General features: G+C 45.8%; 1 protein-coding gene across 2 annotated transcripts in view; it reads right to left on the bottom strand.

Annotated features, from left to right (window-relative positions):
- The window catches only part of Dock2 (dedicator of cytokinesis 2), a 414,772-nt gene that overhangs the window by 336,910 nt on the left and 54,685 nt on the right, over positions 1-23,177 (bottom strand). For both annotated transcript variants that reach the window (XM_038325610.1, XM_038325611.1), the window contains exons 9-19: positions 22,395-22,476; positions 17,590-17,725; positions 16,126-16,201; positions 15,265-15,341; positions 14,642-14,767; positions 12,932-13,056; positions 8,305-8,403; positions 4,545-4,617; positions 4,324-4,427; positions 1,763-1,946; positions 1,541-1,638 (exon numbers count right to left, since the gene is read on the bottom strand). In XM_038325610.1, the coding sequence (XP_038181538.1) occupies positions 1,541-1,638; positions 1,763-1,946; positions 4,324-4,427; positions 4,545-4,617; positions 8,305-8,403; positions 12,932-13,056; positions 14,642-14,767; positions 15,265-15,341; positions 16,126-16,201; positions 17,590-17,725; positions 22,395-22,476 (1,180 nt within the window). The remainder of the gene's footprint in view (positions 1-1,540; positions 1,639-1,762; positions 1,947-4,323; positions 4,428-4,544; positions 4,618-8,304; positions 8,404-12,931; positions 13,057-14,641; positions 14,768-15,264; positions 15,342-16,125; positions 16,202-17,589; positions 17,726-22,394; positions 22,477-23,177) is intronic.

Here is a 23,177-nt window from a genome sequence, read left to right as displayed (position 1 = left end):
TAGTGTACAGAGCGCAGACATGGGGGCGCAGTGCGCAGCACAAGGGGTCCAGAGCAGCTTCGTGCATAAGCTCCAGGACTTGGAATGACATGAGCCCACAGCAGTGGCACAGATACATGGAATATGACATTTCCAGTGGCAGGATTCTGCACCACTCAGAACAAAACCACTTCCATGTGCAACAATGAGGAAGACCCTGCAATACTCTAGTAAGTAAAACAGGTCAGGCGGACAGTGCCCATTCACAGTTACTCTGTATTTGTGAACTCCAAGAGCAAGGGACAAAATCAATGATGATGGTGGTCAGCCTAGTGGTTGCCCTTCTGATGGAAGTGTATGAGAAACCCTCAGAAAACCCACCAATGTTCTGCACCTTCATCGCCATAAGCTAGATGGGGTGCTCATGTATACAAATTCTTTGAGCTGAACTTTGCAGTTCTGTGTGTGTGTGTGTGTGTGTGTGTGTGTGTGTAAAACAACATATCCAATAACCAAATGTTTTTAAATCAGAAAATCATAGAAGACAATGTAATCTACGCCTCCACCCCAGCAAGTCAACTTCTCCAGGTTGCCAAAAGACAATGGACATGGGGAATTCCTTTGCCATTGATAAATTAGGTAGATGGGTCAATAGTGCATATTTAAAGTATTGGTCAGGAAATAATTCTGCTGTTGTTTCTCCAGGTTTGGGCAATTAAATAAAATTTTATTCCACTCTTCCCTCCTAAGGGATAAGCCAATAAATCTCCCACGATCCCTCAAAACCCAGAGTGACCACACAAAGATGCCTGATCTTTGCTTTCTAACTATTACCAAGTTATTCTTGATGGAAACATGACTCCCAGGATTACCTGTTTGAATTCATAGTGCTTTAGAGGAGAGCTGGTTGGACTAGCCCAGCTGCTCAGATACATTTCATTCCCCATACCACTAGGAAGCAGCATCTGATGTCTGCATTGTTTTCTACTTGCTGCACTTCAAATGCAAGGCCCAATGTTTTAATTTTTCATTATTAATATATAAGACTTTCCAGGCAGCGCAAACCAAATGTATTTTTGTATTTCTACCAATATGCATACAGCATTAAGATACCATATTGTTTCTACATTACTATATGTGACAGAGGGTAACAACAAAAGTATTAGTTGATGTATCTTAACTTTCCCATATGCTTTAGTTCACCTATTATTGTGCACTATGTATAAGGGACTGTGTTGAGCAAATTTTAACTGTTATCACTTCAAAGGCTCATAATAATTCTGAGAAATGTGTCATAGTCATAATATTATGACATGAAAACATAGAAGTGGGAGAGTTAAGATCTACACCCAAGTTGGTTTATTTCCAGGGCCTAATTCAGCAGGCTTTTTGATGCCCAATGTACAGCACCTGGCTGGATTTCCCAATAGAGTTTCCTCAAGGTGGATTGAGCAGTATATTACCATCAGAGGTCAAGTCGACTATTCCACTTTTTCAACATCTTGTTCTGCCCTTTTCAGCTCTGACACTAGTGGGTGAATCCATGCAAAGCCCCACTGACCTTCACCACTTCCTCTCCATCCACAATCTTCAGCTTCTCTAAATTCTCCTGGAGCAGTTGTGGCTTCATACGCCACTTCAGCAAACCCAGCAAACCCACTAGGGAAGAATCCGAAAAAAAAAGATTTATCATTACTGGCTAAACCATCCACGCCCGGCCTCCCCTGGGCCTTATGCTCGTGTGCACAAGCACCGCAGACTCAACTCTCAAGGGCTCCATTACCGTTCTGGGTGAGCTTGGTGGAGCACACAAGGGTGGAGATGGAGAACACGTCCCGGGAGCTGACAGAAAGGCCCCCAACGCTGCTGGAGCTCCGGCTCAGAGTGGCTCCCTTGTTTTCCACGTGGTGTCGGTAAGATGGAAGTGTCAGGTAAGCGCCGGCATCTTCCATCTTCTTGCTGTCTCCCTAGAAGCAACACTTGGGTCACCACTCTAGGGCAAGCCACACAGAACCTGTAGTGGTCACATTATACACACTATGAGGTGCGAAGTTCTGAAACAGTGAGGGAATCCCTGGAAAATCCATGTGAGGCAGGGCTGTTTTCCCACAAAACAGGCAGGAATCCAAAATCACATTAACAGAAAGGGGTGGCACTGTGGACCCCATAAAGGGTTATAGGAGAATTGAAACTCCCGGACCATAAATAATCCAACTTAAATTTGTTGAGACAAAAAGATAAGATGGCTGCCAGCCTAATCTAGGCAATCCTTTCTGAACTAGAGGTTAGTGGCAAAGACCACAAGTCTGGATCTTCTCTGTCATTCAAGAAACCTTTGATTCATTCTTGGGCCTCTCTGGGTCCTCTTTCTCATTCATAAATCATGTTCCCTGTGTCATGGGGTTTCTCAGAAGGGTAGACATTATAGGAGGCCACACTGTGTTCTTACTCCGCAACAGGAGCGGTACCAGGTGATTTTCTGCCTCAGTTCACCTCATGTAAGGCTCACAATCATTCAAAACATATCCTGCTCACCTCAGTTAGCAGATGAGGAAAATTAGGACTGCTACAATTATGTAAAAAAGAAAAAAAGCTGCCACTGCTCACAGACAGTTAGGGGAAAAAGACTTTCAAGCCAAGCTGTACTCCAATGTGATGAAGGAGAAAACAGAGACTGTAGAAAGGAGCTTTTTGAGAAAGGTAGAGTCTCAAAGGAAAGGATCGTGTGCTGTGGTTATGTTGGCTGTGTCCAACATGGGCATCAGAGCAATAGCAGCCTGAAAGCTGAGAAAGCTGAGATGAAGGTCTGGCCTTGCAGATCTCTTAACTGTGCCCATTTCGTGCTCTGCCTTCAGCCCAGGGCTGATGGGAAACAATGCAGGTAAGATCCAAGAACAGACTCTCTCTCTCTCTCTCTCTCTCTCTCTCTCTCACACACACACACACACACACACACACACACACACTGCCATAATTGCTTGCTGTGGTTTGATTGTGATGGTTAGCCTCAGCTGCTAACCTGACCAGCTCTGGGACCACTTAGGAGACAAGCGTCTGGGAGGACTCTGAGGGAATTCCTAGACTGAGTTAATTTGTCAGCTGTGATGGTGCATATCTTTAATCCCAGCACTTAGGAGACAAGCAGATCTCTGTGAGTTCAAGGTCAGCCTGGTCTCCATATGGAGTTCCAGGCTAGCTGGAATTCCATAGTGAGACCCTGTCACAAATATAATAAAAATAATAAATGATGCATTGGATCATTTGAGGTTGGAAGACCCTACCCTAGGTGTAGGCAGTATCATCCACGTGCTGGGGTCTCCGATCAGCATTGGTTATCTCCTGCTTGTCAACTGGGGTGCAGTGGTCAGCGGCCCGAAGTTTCTGCTTCCAAGGCTGCCCCACTGTGATGGATTTTACTCTGGATTTATGAGCCCAGATAAGCCGTTCTTCCTTTGGTGTTTTTGCTAGGTATTTTGTCACAGCAGCAAGAGAGGTAACTAATATGACCCCAACATTCACACACTGGACACCTGCTGGCCAGCGTGGAGTTGAAAGCCCAGGCACTGAGATCCTTGGGCCATTGGGGCACTGTCTTTGGAAGGGATTAGGTAACTCTTGTGTGATTATGGTTCCACCTGGTCTATTTGGCTTCCTGTTCTGGATGTGGTCTCTTTCTCACACATAAACTCTTGCCAGCGATATGCCACAACCAAGGCAGCCTTCCCCAGAGCTTAGCAGTGTGGACGCCATGTTCTCCAAACTGTGGGCTAAGAAACCTCTTTGAGTTACAGTGTAGTCAGGTATTTTGTTATAGCGTGTAGGAGACTAAAACACTGCTTAGGAAAAATGAAGCAGAGCAGGAGCTTTAACTTCAAAGACAGAGTGCTTGCCTCCTGCGGCACCCTGGGTCCAGTCTCTGGGACCGTCCTCTCCCTTCCTCCAATGAAGAAGAAAAAGAACGAGAGAAAAGAAAAGTAAACTAAACCTTAGGAAGCGGTGAAATGAGCAACAAGGTCTGGGGCCTTAGATTTTATCAGCTACGTGTAGCGTTCCTCAAGGATTTCTTGTCTGTTCTCTACCTGTTTCTGACAAGAGTCCAGAGTCCAGAGATGGAGGCCTTTGCTCATCACTGTCTTGTTTGTAAGCAAAGTCTCGTTTCTTCCTCATAAGGATTCCTCAAGGGCTCAAAGAAGAGGAAACTGAGGTCCAGAGAAGTTAAGATTTTGTCCAAGGTCACAGAGCTCATGAGCCCTGGGGAAGCGTGAGTTTGGAGTCCCCACTGTTATCAACTAAAGCATCCTGCCAACCGCTCCTCCGCTTCCTGTAAGCCCTGCTCCGCCATACCTTGAGAACTACCAGCTCGTGGTATCCGTCGTGCAACGTGGTGCCGTCTTCTCTCATGAGCTTCACATAGGACATGGCAAAGTTCTTTTCTCCTTTATCTTTCGCTACAGAAAGCATTGCGAGGACGGAAGAGAAAACAATTGAAAGACCAAGTGACAGCAGGCTACTCTGTCCCCCTCTCTTTACTGGGACTACAGGTGTGTCACGAGTGGCATACTCACATTCTAGGGATGACCGGTGACGAAACATGAACCTCAGATGGATCCTCTGCATATCTTCAATGGGCACAGCCACCTCCGCAGGCAGAAAGGGACAGTTCAGAAGGCAATAAGTACCACAGACCCCAGCCCCACCCCACTCCCGGCCTCAGCAGCCTGACCATTTAACTTGGAACAGTATGTGCTGATTTACTTCCCATCCATCAAGACTGATGAGCTGTAAATAAATTACATAAGAACTAGCTATAAGGAGAAAATAAAGTATCAGATGTAATCCATTTGGCAAATTGCATCCACAGCCAATGAAAAGAGGTCCATAAATTATAGTGAGGAAAAATGAATCTCCCCAAATTGATATAAAAGTCACATAACTTTAGCATGTGATTTGATGCAGTGCAAGCTGCAGTGTGCACATTTTTCCTGAATACCCTGGGAGCCCTGGAAATTGTGCCTGGACTTAGGGGCTTTGCTTGATGGCTCATGCATATGTAAACTAATAAAAAGTGCTTTAATTAATTATATATATACATATATATATACATATATGTGTGTGTGTGTACACATATATATCCCAATATGTTTCAAACTAACTATTTAATCAGATAGGTAGGTAGGTAGGTAGATAGATAGATAGATAGATAGATAGATAGATAGATATACTAGTCTCATCCCCTCTTTGGTTGATACATGTCTGATGCTTTTGCTTTCAAAGCGACTACATGAGGACAATCACCCACAGGTTACTTCAGCAGCATCCTCCAAGGTAACCACCTCCAGTCCACTGACACCTTTAACTGAAGTGCTTTCAGCCTGACTCTTGAGCACCCTCTTTCCTAAGCCTCAGGAGGAAATTCGGGACAACCCAGACATGCTCGGCTCTCTGCAAGAATCATTCTTGGATTCGAGAGTATGATAGGCTTGGACTGTGTGGTGACTATTGGAAGATAAGCAGAGGTGTGTGCTGTGATACTTTCTGTTTCAAAAAATAAAACTTGAGGCAGAGGAGGTCCACCATTCTGTCTGTGTTTCAGACTGAGCACCTACAGTCTCTTGTCCTCTCCTTGAAGACTGGAAAAGGTTACCAAGAGCTGCAGTCATACAAGGCACTAGCCAAACCCAACAAACTCATGCTCCACACAGATGACAGTAATAGTTATGTGGTTATGGCTAACACAGAAGGAATCTAACCAGGGTGCAAGAGAGCTCACAGAGGACAAAACCTGCCTGGTACTTTTTCAGAGGCAGCGTGCAAAGAGCCCTACTGTGGAAGACAGGAACATATGTGACAACTCAAGAGCCATGGTGTGGATAGCTATAGCCAAATTAAAGTCGTGCAAATTAAAGTCTTGAGTCAGTAGTTGGAGCACAGGTTGAAGAGAGAATCTACCAATGTCTAGCAAAGATATTTGAAGTTTTAATCATGCTTTACTGTTCGGTGAGTCTTTTCCTAAGTCTTGTTCCAATGGAGATGGTCCTCTCTGCTTACTGTAATGATCTGGCAGTTTGTACATACGGCCACTTCTTTCTGAAGTGTTATTCACAAAAGTCACCCTGATAGACTCATGGTGGCTTGAGAGCCCTGTCACTCTTCCCCACGGAATAAAACAGGACAAGTTGCTGGGCTCAGCACCATTCACAAGAAGTCTATCAAGCAATGCCACTTTGGCTAAGTGATCAAGAGAACTGGTGGCTAGCTCAATGGGCCACCATGGACTTGCTACCAGACACATGCTACGTTACTGTTTCAGAGGCTGCAGGGTTGCCTCAGAGGTCCCCATACTCTCATGAATGATGACTTCTGTAACTCAGAGCTAAATAGAGTTCATTCCATCTCTGCGTACCTCTCCAATAAGTATGACCCATTGGTTCCAAAACTGAGCAAGGCATCCCATAAAGGAGAACATATATATTTTATTTTTACATATTTCTAAAAAGTATGTATGTCAAAGCTCATACTTGCCCAGATTAGAGTGAAGACTTGCTAAGGTATGCTCAACAGAATACTGTACCTAAGGTATGGTTCTATGGGGAAAAGGAGAGCCAGCCCGCTGGCCAGTGAGACTTAGGTATGCACTATGCTCTTCCCTTTGCAGTGCTACAGCAATCCACATCAGAACCTGGAATGAAAGAAGCTGCCTTCTGAAGCCTAGGCCTGGCTCCTGTTTCTTAGTATCCCTCATATTTATTTAATCAGGGAGTACTTTTTTAATGAAATGTCACTTAGTAGCTTCAGAATGTTGGGGGACTGGGAGACTTATCTGAGAAAGACTTTGAAGAGCACACTGCGACACATTTGAAATCACTACATCCTTGCTCTTCTTCTCCACCACTAAATCAGTATCCTTGTATTGTCACTTGACTGCACCCTTCAATCACGCAGAAGAAGGACTCCCAATTGAAGAATTCTCCTGACCAGATTGGCCTGTGACCAGGTCTGTGAGAGATTGTCTTGACTGATGAAAGATGTAGGAGAGCCCATCCCACTGTGAGCACTACCATTCCTAGGCAGGTGGTCCTGAGCTCTCTTAGAAAGCTAGCTGAACATAATGCAGTGAGCCAGCCAGTAAGTAGCATTCTTCCATGGCTCCTGCTTCCAGAGTCTAGCTTGATTTGCTTCCCTTACTTCGTCACTGATAGCTTGTGATCAGGAAGGGTAAGTGAAGCAAAGCCCACCCTCCTCTAGTTGCCTTTGTCCTGGCATTTATCATAGCAACAGAAAACCAACTAGAACAATGGAGCAGGCATGAAGGTGCCTGGAACACTGAGTTCAACTGTCATGTGATGGGGAGTTGACCCTTGAAGAAATGCCATGTCTAGTTTGGATTCCATAAAACCACCTCTCATCATCTAAGCCAGTCAAGAATAAGTAGTGTTGACTGGATGCATACTCCCTTACGGAGCTTTCTATGTGCATTAAATCATTTCTTCTACACAGTTATGCCACTTCCCAGCACTCGGGAGGCAGAGACAGGCAGATCTCTGAGTTCGAGGTCAGAGCAAGTTCCAGGACAGGCACAACAGCTACATAAAAACCCTGTCTAAGAGGGAAAAAAACAGAAACAAAACCTCAAAAAATACAAAAAACCAGGGCTGGAGAGATGGCTCAGGGGTTAAGAGCATTGCCTGCTCTTCCAAAGGTCCTGAGTTCAATTCCCGTCAACCACATGGTGGCTCACAATCATCTGTAATTAGGTCTGGTGCCCTCTTCTGGCCTGCAGGAATACACGCAGACAGAATACTGTATACATAATAAATAAATACTAAAAAATAAAAAAGTATGTGCCAACATACCTGGCCAGGTTGATACTTTAAAAAAAATACAGAAAACCAAACAGTGCATTGAGTGCTTGATTGACATCTCTTGATTGACATCTGGTGAAGGGATGATAGAGCTGGAGTATGAACTCTGGGCCTCTAAGGATCTTGTTCTACTTGCAAGACTTAGCTCCTAAAGGGGAGACAATGGCCCCAATCCAACCCCTAATATCTCTGCTAGCAGAGAAGAGCATGAACCCTGAGTGCTGCCTGCTCACAGGCTGCAACCCTAACTTGAACACACAGTGACAATGGGATTGTGGGTAAGACGATAATTTGTTCTGTGCCAGGCTCCTCATCTGTAAAATGAGGAAAATAGCATACAAACTAACAGGCCGGTTGTAAGCAATAAGTGAATCACTTCAATAACACACTTAACACTGTGCCCGACTTACTGTGAAACTAAGTACACACTTACTGCCATTGTTACTGTTAATGTCATTATTACCTTGACTGTTTCCATCCAACGTGGCTGTTTGACTTGATAGTACACCACTGAGTGATACTCGTTCATGGGCTTGTCCCCAGCTCCCACACAAATTGCGTTCTGACAGAGACAAAAATGGAGAGGAAAAAAATTGTAGCATTGCCATTATCTAAGCTTGGGCAGTTTTGGCACCAAGGCCAAGGCTAATCTTAGGATCACAGAACAGCCTCGCCTCCGCTAACCCTTCTGCTAGGCTTCTATCCTGACAGCCCTTCTACATTACGGATTTCTACACTGTCATCCCCAGCCTGGAAGTGACAGCTGCTTAACTACAGAAATTCTATTACTTCTCTTCTGAAATGCACTGGAGCCCGCCAGGCACGGGCATGGCAGCTCTGTTGTAAATGGTAACCAAAACCAGTCTTGGAGTTACTGCATGCTGCCAGTTTTACTAAACCTATCTCTTGCCCAAGAGTAAATGGCCATAACATTTTCACACAGTAACCCCCTTCTGATTGACTCCCAAAGCTAATACACCACAGTGGGTGGGTTCTTACTGGGCAGCAGGAGATGGTAGCAGCTTCAGAGAGACACTGATCTGGAGAACAAGTCTGGGGTGAGAGGCTGAGGGAGGGTGATTCAGAAAAGCATAGAGGAGCATTCTCTGGGGCCACACCTAGGCTAAGCTCCAGAGGAATAGACCTGAGGTGAAACTTGAGGGGAAGAGTTCAGGCAAGTTCACCAGTCATTTTGACCATGGGACAGGACAGCAGATGGACAGACAGACAGACAGACAGACAGACAGATTACAGGAAGACTTTTATGTGCAGCTGAGGAATTAGGAAAGTTTCTTTGAAGGTGAAGACAGTCAAGCATCCTAGGCTGGCTTTGTGTGGAAATGGGGGAGAGCATCCTGGGTAGAGGGAACACAGACCATGCTTGTTGGCAGACGATATCTGTTCTTTGCTTCTGGAAGCAGTAAGCTTCCCAAAGGTTTCCACCCCCTAGGTCCTAGGGAGGACTCTGTATCTAACACCATGTCAAGTCCTTACTACATGCCACGCAACTCAATTCAAACCTCACTCTGATGATCTCTTCTGTTAGAACCACTCCACAGCTGGGTAGACTGAGGCTCTGAGCGGCAGAGTTGGAACAACACCCCAGAGCCACTAGCCCCTTGTGTAGTGTCCCTTCTTTAACAGCTGGCCTGCCTTCTGGCCTAGAAAGATTTATACCGGTGACATTTATGGGCTCACCGTTTCTGTAGCCTCAGTGGCTCTCATGCAGCCTATAAAGTCTGAAAACATATCTATTTCTCTGGTGAAATAGAAACTGCCTCACAGAAGACAACTGGATATCACAAAACTAACTTGACGGCGAATCTTTACGTCCTAATTCTAGAGACAAAGGTCTCGCTGCTATTCTGAGAACGGTGAACACTGTCCTCATCACACGCTCCATACTTCAGAGACCAAAATGGATATTCCAAGTGTCAAGGGAGTACCCCAGGGAGGACTCACAAAGTCCTTCTGTGGCTAAAGAGCTTTTGCCAAGTGACAGCTACTGGGTGAGGGTACTTCTTCAAGGACGCTGCCCCAGGTAGGTTGCCTGTGCTTCAATGGACGGCCCCTCAGCATCAAACCAAATTTAACGCCATGGTTAAAAACATCAGGCGTGCATGGAGCTTGGAGGGTGATGTAATAAAGAGCATCTAGGAGGAGTTGATGGGAGACAGATGGGATAGATCTAATCAGACCACATTGTATTCGTGTGTGAAAATCTCAATGAATGATTTTTAAAAAAAAAAAAAAATTTTTAAAGAAAGAAAACACTCTGACTAGGCCCTGAGTCCATTTTTAGGGATGACACACAAGTATATATGTCTCAGGAAGGTTTTATTCTTCGTGTTGTCCATTCCCATGACCCTCAACTAATGACAAGGGCCCCCAGCTAGTGTCAACAACTGCAGTTGAAAACCCAAGTGGGCATCAGGCAGCCTGGAGGCTTTGGTGCAGCCTTGACCCTGGAAAAAGCTCTCTCGCCAGGAGAACCCAGGGCCCTATCACGTGCTCAGATTACTTCACAGGAATCATGTGAGAAAGCAACGTGCTATCCGATGACAAGGCCACACCATGGGACAGTGCCAATTAACACCTGCAGGTGAAACCGGAACCCATGCTCGCTGTGCCTTTCTATTAATAAGGACCAAAGTAACAGGCACCTATTATGGAGATTACCTCATCTGATATTCACAGGAGTAAGGTGCCGCCACTGGCCCCATTCGGGGCTGACTCTAGACTCTTGGGTGCAGGATCAGTCCAAGTCCTTTTGTTAATGTAGTATGTTCCGGGCTCTGAGCTTGGCTGGCTGGTCCCACAGTCACAATCTTCACTGCATTATCACATTGTCCCCTACCTCTACCTGCTGGGCCTGGCAGTGTCTCTGGGAACTATCTTCAAGCTGGGTTACCTATTCGACCCCCTCAGTTCCCTCCTAAAGCTTCGCTCACCCATGATCAACCATCTCTACATACTTCTCTAGTGTTACCTGAAGCTGAGTGAGGCCATTTACTGTATCTGCTCTTGTGTTTATCTTGCGGCCCCACAGGAAGAGATTATACCTCCTGTTTCTAGGAAAAAAGACCCTATCTAAGATCGCAGGGATAATAGGCAGTTGAACCCTGGATTTATGACCTTAGAACCCACCATCCCATTAGCTTTTCTGCTATACTCCCACCTAAGCAAGATCCTTGAGACTCCAGATGGGGGTTGGGGTATGCCTCACACACTGCCTACTGGGTCTGTTCTGCCAAAGATGGCAAAGAGAGAAATAACCATCTTCAGAAAGATCATTTCCACAGGAATCCACCAAGACAGCTCAGGGGCATTTGAGTGTGCTGCATGACACTTAATTAGGCAGTAATATTCATGTCTGCAAATAGGGAAAGGAAAGACTCCCACAGGTTCCCCCAGAAATTTTCAATCATAAGTCAACTGAACTCCCCTATAGTTACACTAATATGGGAAACTGAACTCCCCCATCAGCGTGCCACGTGGCTACCCTTCCTCTTCAGACCCTGGGTCAGATCCCGGATTGCCACACACGCTTGTCTGCAGTAAGTGTGTCTGCCACCCCAGGTCTGGATTAAGGAGTCATAAGGGTACACAGAAGAATAGATCAGACACAAAGCAAGATGTTGGTTTACCTGTGAGCTGTGTCTTCTAATTTGTCCTTTGCCAATATGGAAGGCAAGTAATATCAATATCTTAGCAATGAGGCTGAGGTTTAAGATCTCTGTGGATGAGTAACTGGGCAAAAATAACTTTAAAGCAAGGATCTATACGTTTCCCAAAATGCAAATTTTCCTTTCAGATAGGATCCGCCTGTCTTCCTTTGTGTTCTTTTAAGCCGTGTGTCTCACTTGTTTTATTTTTCAGAAAAGTGTTAGCACCCAACAAAGGAGGGTTGAGGCAGATGCTAGGGTTCTTCTCAAGCAGATATTAATTAACCGTGGTGGTTTCAAGAACAAAAGGACAGTCGCAAAACATTCTTTACATTGAAAACAGGTACTGAGTCTCCCCCCAGGGTTTTGTCGAATCAGCTAGAAGCCTCAATTTGAGGTTGGAAATAACTTGGAGGACCTTCTTAATGCATAGTGAGGAGACCAAGGTGAACCCCCATCCCTGCCACTGTAAACTGCAGGACCTAGGGCCTGTTTTTCTCCACATGAGTTTCTGTTCTCCCTTTGTAAACTTGAGGTGATAATGGGCTTCATGTCACTACCCCAGACTGACACAGGGACTGCCGTTCTCAGGGTGTTAGTCATGTTTAGGCAGAAGGTGTCAGTACCAGGCCTGAGCTCCAGGCCCTAGGGCTAGGACTCCCTGTTACTTTGCTATCTGATTCCCTATAGGTGGCCTAGGAGGGATGCTTGCCCACGCTGTAACTTCTGCTGAGAGCTGATCTCATTTTCAGCTAAGCGTTCGGAGAGGAAGAATTCAGAAGCAAAACCCTCCCACACACTGGACACAACTGCTGACAACCTTAAAAGAAACATAAGCAAATAGATCTAAACACACATGACAAAGACTGTACGGACATATGCTGAGTAAATATATCCATGTGCTTTGCCTTCTCGAACGCATGCTGCTAGCCCTCTGGAGACCAATTTGCGAGAAAGACTTTCCACCCAAATTTTTGGCTGAGAGCTGGGGAGTTGGATTAAGTGCTGAGAATGTCTGCTTTGAAGACATTCTGAGCCTCCACGCCAGCCCAGGGCTCTGTATTGATCTTAACCATAGATTTTGCCTGAATAAACTAGCTTGGGTTTCAGTGAAAACATTTTTAACTGCAAAAAGATAACCTATAAACAAGTGCTAGAGCACACACACACACACACACAAATGCACAGACTTGCACGCACGCACACACGCACACATAAAGATGTGGAAGTACACATTGACGAACGCTTAGATGAAAGATCAACTTGAGGTCTTATTCGACCTTAGGGCACTAAACAAGCTACAAGGTGTAGGTTGATCATATGACCCATCATCTTCCCTAAAGCTCTGATCCTTCAGAGAGCAGATGTTTACGATCGGTCCCCTAGATCGGGGGTCCTGTCACTCAGAGCACTGGTGTCCCTTACAGGTAGTACTTTGCCATCTTCTGTGCACACACACATAATCACTTCCACGTTCCGCTGTGTGGTCTTGTTGTACTTGTCAAAGTCACCTTGTAAGAGCGTGATGTAGATGTCATTCCTGACATCCCCTGAGGATGGAGAGAGAAGACAGCAGTTAGAGTCAGACACAGAGGTTGAGTGGAGGAGGAGGAAGGACCATTCATAAAATTAAAATCAGGGCAGTTGAGAAAGGGCATTTTGGAACCTGACAGGAGGGATGGGAAGCTAGGTAGCAAGGATAGGAGTGCTAGAAAAATCGGCAGCAGAAAGCAAGGGAAGGTGGTCAAGACTGGCCATGGTGTCGCTGTTAAAATTCTTTAATTTCCATCCTCTAGTGACACCTTCTGGGAAGCAAAGGAAAGCACCAAGCAAAGTGATCTTGACCCACAGAGTGCTGTATATCCATAGGCCCTTTCGTTGCCCAAAAGTAGGGTTCAGGGATTTCCCATGTATGCAGAGCCTAAGGGCAGAGGTCAAGAAGCACAGGGTTTCCAGGAAGGAAGTGCAAAGAGAAATTGAGAGAGATTTCAGTTATGTACAACAGTGCTGAGTAAATCACAGGACAGGCCCCACCCTGGGCCACCATCCAACTACAGGAGAGCAAAGGTTCAGTCAGAGCGGGCAATGCAAGTTGAAGTCTAAGAACGAGGCTGAAGTCCAGACGGACATCTCAAAAGAGTACCAATACAGGACCTCCCTTTTGAGATAAATGTATTAATAGTACTGGTTAGAGCTGCACCACCGAAAGACTTGAGGGGACTCTTAACCACTGGCCACCCTCTATGCTATTTAAACATATTACTACACGCACGGTCCTTCAGATAATAAAATGTACTATAAAAATTCAAGAGAGTGACAATACCCCATTGCCAGACAGAATAGCATTGCTCTATGTGGAGTAAAATAAAGATGCCTTCCATGCTGAGTTGCTGAATGGCAAAGCAAGTCACATAGCTCCATAAAACGCCTATTAAATAAGGCCTGTGTCTGTAAAGTATGAGTGGGAGAGAGGATATGTCTGTCTATTTCCATGCTTGTGTTTCCTTGGAGCATGCAGAGAAGTTTCGGCGGATGAAAAAAGTTGTCATAGAGAGGGAGAAGCAATATTATGAGCAAAGGGACCAAGATCATGCAGCTGACCGGAGCTAGTGGGAACTCATTGACTCTTGACTAACAGCTGGGGAGCCTGCATAAGACCCAACTAGGCCCTCTGAATGCAGGTGACAGTTGTGTGGCTTGGGCAGTTTGTGGGGTCACTAGCAGTGGAACCAGTATTTATCCCTAGTGCATGAACTGACTCTTTGGAGCCCATTCCTTATGTAGGGATACCTTGTTCAGCCTAGATACAGGGGGGAGGGCCTTGATCCTGCATCAAGAGATGTGTCAGATTTTGTTGACTCCCCATGGGAGGCCTCACCTTCTCTGAGGAGTGGATGGGGAGGTGGGATGGGGAGAAAGTAAGGGGAGTGGGAAAAGGAAGGGAGGAAGAGGGAACAGGGATTAGTATGTAAAATTGGATTCCTTTAAAAATAAAAATAAAAGTTGCTTTCGTTCAGGCAGAGAAATAAAGAAAAAGAGGTTGACTCTCAAGAAGATAATGAAGGACACAAGCTGGACCCCTTTCCCCTGCCGCTGTCCCTGCCCCCGAGGCAGCTCACTGCAGCTGTGTCCCACCTGGCATGATGATCTCTGGGAAGCCCAGCTTCCGGGCCACCACAGTGGTCCTGTCCACTAAGTGCGGATAGTCTTTGCGGATCTGAATGATGTCTCCCACCAGCATCTTCATGGTCACCCACAGGCCTAGAAGGGAACCCTCACCGTAAGCACCCATCTTGACGGCAGTGTCCCGGCCCGCTCACCACCCCTCCCCCATGCCTCCGGCAGGAGACTACTAAGATAACAGATACATTCACAGAGGCAGCAACCCAGCCCCAGGGGGTGTACGGTTAGCATAGTTGGTTGTGGCGGTGTCAGCCTCTGATAATTACCCCCAGGTAATTATGAGTCCAGGTCTTCTTAAAGCAGATAAGACACCAGCCATCTGTCTCAAGGATTTGGGGAAAGATGAGATCAAATGTGTAACTTCAAAGTGCCTGACACATAGGAACTAGCGGCTCCCTTTGTCGTTAGGCGTGAAGGAAACGCCCATCCTATGCTGCAGTGGGCGGTCTGTATCACTATAGACCCCACGCTCTTAGGTTTCCCACCGTGCTATCCGGGTTCATTTACTGATGAATCAGAGGCTCTTGGGCTGCAGTAAATACGGCATACTTGTACACGGAATGATAACTGCATACCTTGTCCTCCGCTGTCTCCCTTGGAAGCGGTGACTTTGCCCAGAAGGCTATGAAGGAAATCATTCTCAGCTGAGACCCTAGGAAAGGGAAAAGAACACAAACGGTCACGTGGTGCCCCCATGAGGTTTCTATCTCATGTCCCACATTGCCACAGGGAGCAAGCACCCCAGCACAACATAGGTGCAAAGTCAACCTGCCTGTGTCAGCTCAGAGAATACAATGCCCTCCTCTCAAACAGCGGTTCTGAAACCTGAGAGAAACCAAGGAATGCCACAGGTAGCAGGCATTTATGCGACAGAAAAGATCCCCAAGTCTTCCTCTGGAAGGTGACAAGAACTTCAGGTGCTTCTAGAAGACCTAAGCACTCACCTTGACTAGGGTCACTGACACAGTTACCTGGAGATCTTTGGGGGTGCTTAATCTTGACATTGCTCTCAATGTGGAGTCATTTTCAAGCAAGTAAAAGATAATGACCTTCCTTGCTGTCCCTGATTCTCCCGTCACAGATATACATGTGGCTTCCATGGAGGCGCTCCCAATGGGCTGCTCTTTCACAGCTCCGTGGGCCCTGGTACACTTATAATTAAGGCCTTAAGCTTTGGTTGATTATCTACTTAACTGCCCATGTGAAGTCTAAGCTCCAGGAAAGCAGGTCACATTGACCTTGTCCACCACTTCATCCCCCAGGCCTGGCACTCTTCCCCAGGGCTGTGGTAAAGTCCCTGGTTCAGTAGCAGGTCAGGATGCTCTCTCTTGGGAGGCCCTGCCCACCTACCCTGTGACTAAGGATCAGGAACCAGTTTACCCAGGGCTGGAGAGAGACTGGGATGGGCAACTTGGAGAGACACAGGACTGACTTACGGGTGAAAGGGAATAAAATGTTGCTTTTCCTCATCACTCTCTGCTTTGCCCTTGATGATGTCAGTGATGTCCATAACTAGAAAGACAAAGGAAATGAGCAAACAGTTAAGTCAAGCAGAGGTGGTGAGAGGGGTGGATTATACGGCAGGAGAGAAGGGAGGAACATTGGAGGGAGGGCCCCAGGGTGTAGTAGAGGACAAAGGAGATGGTTAGACGGGTGGCAACAACAGAGTTGGGTAGCAAGGTTCTTGTTAGATATGTATACTGAGTCTCGCCTGTACCCACACAACCCATGGGCAGGGACTCTCTGTAGGATCTGAGCATCCAATGGAACGCCCTCTTTTCATGACCATGTGCATAGCACGTACACAGAATTGTTGAACCCTTGAGCCTTGCCAACTGACTTTGTAGCCAATATTCAAGTGTACCAGGGATGACTGGAAAGCCAGGGGACATGTGATGGCAGACAAAAGGGTCTCTCTCAAGGTGACAAATGGATGAGATGCAGGAATTGGAAAGGGTTCCTGATTTAAAACTTATATTTTATTTTGAAATATTTGTCTTAGCATTTACCATATGGATGTATCGGTGTGTTAATGTACATGTGTAGAGGAGTGTGTGCAGAGGTCTGAAGGCACCAGCTACCCTGGAGCCGGAGTTATAGACAATTGTGAACTGTCGGATGTGGCTGCTGGGAACGGAACTCTGGTCCTCTGGTAGAGTAGCAATCACTTTAACCACTGAGCCATCTCTCCAGCCCCCCAAATTTATCTTTTAATAATAAGAAAAATACTGGCATATCCAATCGCCATGTCACAGGTATTTCAATTGTCTTTTGAGAAAAATATACTTTAGTGAAATAATGTGGGTTCATTAAAAAAGGGAAATATATTAAGTAAATAATAGCGCCTTCCACTAATAGCCAAATAGCACATAAACCACAAAAGTAGGGCAGGAATGACGAAGCTTTGGGCGTGCTCACAGCTAGTGCCAGGGGAAAGGCGGAGCTGTGTGCTCAGGCGGCCCACAGGGACCCTGCGGTGCCCTCCTTCTCTGAATGTCCGTTCTCATCTGGAATTCAGACGGATGGTATGACTCACTCTGTGTAACCGCATTTCCTCTCCTGGATATGTTTTTTTTCCAAAATGATTTGCTCCCCATAATTAGATCCAGACCGTATTGTTCATCCTTTTTCACAAGCGCTAGGGAGCTGAGGCGCCAACTGCTCAGACTGTGCCACGCTCCTGGGTGCCCTGGGCCAGACCTTAGGACCGCATTATTCGCTGAGCTTATCATAAATCTGGACTCAGTCACCAGTGACTTCAGTTAGTCGCCGCAAATGTAGTTATTAAAGGCTGCTCGGCCCAGATTTTGCAGGGGTGGAGGGGTAGAAACAATCTTTAAAATTCAGCCACATAAAAACGTGTGCTCTAATAAAATTGAAGTGCAGACATCGGTCATCACCTGCCACCCCAAAGGGCCTCCTCAGCCCCTGGGTGCACTTCTTGATATTAGTATCCTTAAGATCCATCTTCCCAATTCGGACTATTTGGCAAATCAAGTAAATCTTATCCCTGTTGAGGTCTTTGTTTCCAAGATCCTAAAAGGACAGAAAAGAAAGCAGTCTCAATCGTATGTTTAATGAAAACAAATAAAATAGGAACAAAGCAATGGTCATTTCTAGGGAGTGTGACTAGCACTGTAGTGTCACCATAGGTCATAGGAAAGGTGGAACCTGAGGTCACCACACCCTTTGAACAGATAAGGAAGGCAAGGTCCAGCTGAGACCCTGAAGTGGCAGGACTCTAGAGATGCCATTCTGTACCATCTCGTCTGATCCCTGACAGTGCTATCAAGCACCTCTAAGATGCTGCTATTTTTGCATCCCACTTTCCCCTGTAATAACACTTCCTCTGGATCGTGACCTTGGTCCTTGTCATGACTTTGGTCCTTGGCAACTCTGGGATGGAGATTAGTAACTGGAGCAGCATCGCAGAGGCATGCCCTGAGCAGCTCAGCATCCTACTGCAGTGTATTTAGGTGCCCCATCTTCATCAGGCTCCTTGCCAGCCAGGAAGAGCTGGGGCAGAAACAGCAAGACGTGCTATTATGTCGGCTTAGAAAGTCAACCCTGGGCTCACCCTTGCTGGGGAGCAGCTTACCCTCTGAGTTAATTCTCTTGTGAGCATATGCATCGGGGACAAGCTACCAGCTCATCCAGGAACAGGAAGAGCAGCCAACCCCAGCCTCTCACTGTGAGTGGTGTGAGAAGAAGGGAACACAGAGAAGAGAGTCTCTGGGTATAAGACAAGCCCCTGATATGGCTCATATCTACCTACAAGGAACTGGGCTAGTTAAATTTCATGTGCCTATTTGGCTAAGCTACGATGTACAGCTGGTCAAACACTAGCCTCAACGTTGCTATGAAGGTACGAACCTCCTCAGTTGACTTTAGTGAATGAGGTTCTCTTCCATAACATCTGTGGGCCATGTTTAAGACCTTCAAAGCCAAACCTGAGTTTTCCTACAAAAGGAGGAATTCTGCTCAAAACTTTACTCTGTAGGGTCGGAGTTTCCAGCTATCTTGCTTCCCTGCAGAGTCAAGCACCTATCTTCTAGATTGTTCCTGAAAGCCCTGAGTCATGAAGGGCTCTCCTTTTACCGTCTGGCAGAGTGGACAATGGCCCCTCCATCACTGGGATCACCCTGACAGGCAGGGAGAAAGAGAAGAAGTGCAATAGCAACCTGAGAAAGCCTGCTGTGCCGCCCCCTGCCTGACCCTAAAGGATCTGCAGGACTCCTTCAACCTCTCCATTCTAGAACCTCCTGGAAACTCATCTTTGGAAGCCATGTTGATTTTTTTTAATTTCTCATCCCCCAACAACATCAGTAGCTCCCTGTTTCCTACCGCATTAGCGCTCATCTTTCCAAGCTGCCATGAAAGGGCTAGACATAATACACCCAGCTGTCCTCGCCAGCTGATTCCTCACTAGTCTCTCTATTTTTATCCACATAGACTGCTTTATTGCTCTGGAGATGTACAATTCTCTCTCTCTCTCTCTCTCTCTCTCTCTCTCTCTCTCTCTCTCTCTCTCTCTCTCTCTCTCTCTCTCTCTCCACCTCTACCTAAATGTCTGCCTCTTATTCCTCTGTATAATCAAGTTCTCTCCATGATTAACATCTCTGTCCTCAGTCATTTATAATGAACCCCATTCTTAATTACTTGTCCCCCATGTCAAGATTTTTTATCTATTTTTTAAAATATTTTGACTTGTGTCTTTGTGAGACATGCAGGAGCCATAGAGGCCTTGACACTGGAAAGGTTTCTGCCAACATACACCTGTGCTGAAGTCCTGACCCCAGTACCTCAGAGTCTGACTGCCTTCAGAAAGCAGCTTTTGCAGAGAAAATGTGGTTAAGACAAGGTCATCAGAGTGGGTTGATCCAATGTGATATCTCTTTTCGCAAGCAGAGACTAGGAGGCACACATGCCCACACATGCACACATGCAGGCACTCACACAAGTTCACATGCACACATGACCGTGAAAAAGGAAAAAGGGTGTTGTCTGCAAACCAAAGATTGCCCTCAGACAAAGCAACCCTGCCAACACATTATTGCCAGATGTCTAGTCTCCAGAACTCAGAGAAAACAAATGTCTATTAACCCAACCAATTTATGAAGTTTTGTTACAGCAGCGCTGGCAGACTAATACACTAGATACACGCAGAACCAAGGTTCTGAGACATCATCCCCTCGCCCCACACCCTAAGAAAAGATGTCACTTGTCCTCAAAGGAAAATACAATTCTTTAAGAACTGTTTGGGAGGATCCTTGGCCCTAGAGAATCTCAATGCTCCATACACTACAGCAAACTGCCTGAACACATGCTTTGCAGCCCAGGTAGAATTCTTGGCCTGGCACGTAAACAAGAAATCCTTATTGAGAATGTAGGCTCCAGTCTGAGGCTGTCCCCACCCCAGTCACTTCTTCTCTGGTCTTGCAAAATTCCAACATTTGGTGGAAAGAAAAGCAATAGAACTTAAAAAGCATCTCCTGCTATAACAACATGCGTATTAGCATGCTTTTCCCTTCCTAGTCCTCTTTCCTGCAGCTCCAGACTGGGCTAATGCATCGGGGGCCTCACGATACACCCCATTTCCATACAGCAGACCAAGGAGGGCAAACTCTTAGGGAGCCGATGGAGGAAACATCGTCATCAGCCAGACCCTTATGCCAACTTCTCAGGCCCAAGGAGCCACCATCCTGACCCAAACAGGAGACCAGAGAGAGAGCAAACATACAGAGGGTAGAGAAAGAAAGCCAACTAGTGTCACAGCTGTCAGGTCATATCTCACACCCAACTTCAGTCAACATCACTGTGACACCCAGTTGAAAGTGGCTCACAGTCATACACCATTGTGCCACCCTGTTTTAACTACCATTGCTATTTGGATTGCTTTCTGACATTGCTATGGTGTCTTTACTTATTTATTTATTATTTATTTTATTTCAATAAAATTTTATTTTATGTTAATTAACTTATTTTATAGAAGATTTCCTACTTTCCTGCAGTCTGCAGGAAAGGAGAGTAGGAAGAGAAGGCATGCTAATGCCCCTGGTTATTATAGGAGGTAATGCTGATTCTAAGTTCTCTTGTTCTGCTCCCCCCCCCCAATACTGGAATTTTGTAAGAACAAAGTATAAGCATTTTTAAATAAAACTAATGAAAATTAATTAATTTTATGTCAATTATTATTAATAATTTATTATTCTTTCAGGACCCCTATTAGTGGACCTGAAAGCAGAGGCCTCATCAGCTGGACCCTAGCAGCAGGCACTGAGCTCACAAGTGGCTCTTGAATCTATACAAAACACAAGAGCACCGTGACCTTTCATATTTCCAAATGAAGCTGTCAATCATCTTGAGAGAGGGACACATCAGTCTGTCCAACCAATCAACTGAAGGTCTTTAGTTCACTTGTTCTGCGGAGCAGGGGTGTGGCACCACAGAACTCTGAGAAGCCAGGATCCCATTCTCACTAATCCTGGTGACACAAACTTGCCCCTGCCTTTTCCTTCATGCTCATATCATGGGCTGGTCCTCTGCACAGCAAAGCACTGATTGATTCCCTGTCCTCCCCCGACTCGTGGAACATGTGTCTCCTGGTTTAATCACGAGGCCCTGTGGGACTCTCCTATTTATCAAGCAAATAAATAAGCTCCTCCTTCTAACTAGCAATAGATATACAAGATTGAAGTGCATTTGTATATGCCAAGAAAACTCTGTCTCAGCAATTAGGACCTATGATCCCATTCCATGCCTCTGGCCTATATTTTTTTCAGGAAATAACAAACAAAATAAATCAAATATACCCCAATCTAATCACAATGTAACATAAGACACTGCACTTAATGGGCTGTAACAGGGAAATTATTGTAGAGCAAGGTAGGTTAATCTAGCATGTCGGTCATTTCTGGATCCAACTCATCAGTTTGGTCAATGCCAAAACCCATCCCAGCTCCTCCTCCATAATTTCCCTCTCTAATGCAGGCAATGGAGCACGGAGGCATGCTTGTTTCCTTAGTGAAGAAGGGACAGGAGAGGGGTCTCTGCTGGAAATTATAACCCTTATCTCATTCTGTTTACTGAGCCCCCTGCTCAGAGCTAAAGGGCCAAGTTCACTTTCAGAAACAACCCATCCAAATAACAATTGACTTTATCCTTCTACATATAAGTCATGCTAGTTAAGTATTAGTGTTTGGAAGGATGGTCCTAAGGACATGCCAGGTCTTTAATTACCTATGGCTTAATTATATTCAGAATGTCCAATTGACTAAGGCAGCCAGTGTCCTTGAAAGATCCTATTTTTTTTCCTGATGAATTTTAGAAGTGTTTTCAGAAAGGCCTGAACCAAAGAAAGAAAATTAGATTTACTGTGAATTAACGAGAAAATCAAAACTAGTAACTTCTGTACCCGGGTCACCTAACCATTGCTGATCAGGGAGGCACACTTGCTTAGATGGTACAGTTGTCTGTGCATGGAGTGAGAAAGACCGGGGAGGGGAAGAGCAAAGGAGAAGACTCATCTTCCTAATGACATCCTTAAGACACACGATGACTCCATGAGCAATGAAGCCCTATAAAAAGCCCAGAGCACAGCTCTGTATGGAACCCCGCTCCATCCTGAGCAATGCCTAGCCAGCCTCTTTCCCAAGGCCAGGTCATTGGACATGTAGAGCGCAGTGGACAGAGAACACACACTCACCGTGAAGACCACCTTCAGGTTATTGAGCATCTCAATCTCCTTTGGGAATCCCTTGCTGCCCCATCGCACCAGATAGTTCTCACTGTGGGAGGAAGAGTAGCAGTCTGTTATAGGTGGGGCATCTGTTCAAAGATACCCATGAGCATCAGCTACGTTTTTAGCCCTGCAGTGGCTACTGGAGACAGGGCAGTGTTTGAGAGAGTTTTCCCTCTGAAGGATGAGTTGTGTTGGGAGACAGACATTAAGTGGGGGACGAATTATGAACATATGTATATCCACGCACACCTTTCCTCCCCAACTGCTAAGAACATCCTGGCGCAGCTGCCTAGTATTTTTGCCGAGCAGCTGCATACTTGGTAGAGGTTATTGGCAAAGTCAGAGATGAGAGAGGAAAGGATTTTAGCAGGCGCTGCAGAACACCACGAGCACATCTCTTTTTCCAGTCCACTCTCCTTCTGAGACTGAGTCAGGATTTGGATTTTTTGAAGTTGTCCTTTGAAGGTACAACTGTGTCTACTAGCAGGACATCTTAATATGAGGACCTTCAATCCATTTAAATGGACTATTCTACTGTTAATTGACAATTGTATAATAATGGCATGCAAGAGTACTGCGAAGGAAACATTCAAGACATTGTAAGAATGCATGTTGGAAAGTCCTGTCCTGGTCTAGGTGGTGAGAGACATCTTTGCTAAAGAAAACACACATAGCCAAATTGAGCACGAACTAGAAAAGGTTTCAGGTGAAGTAAAGATGTATGCAAAAGTTATGGACGGAATCTGG

The sequence above is a fragment of the Arvicola amphibius genome, chromosome 4 (assembly GCF_903992535.2).
Source record: "Arvicola amphibius chromosome 4, mArvAmp1.2, whole genome shotgun sequence".
In the NCBI taxonomy this organism is placed as follows: Eukaryota; Metazoa; Chordata; class Mammalia; order Rodentia; family Cricetidae; genus Arvicola; species Arvicola amphibius.
Note: the sequence above shows the minus strand (reverse complement) of the source record. Positions and strands in the feature narration are given on the sequence as shown.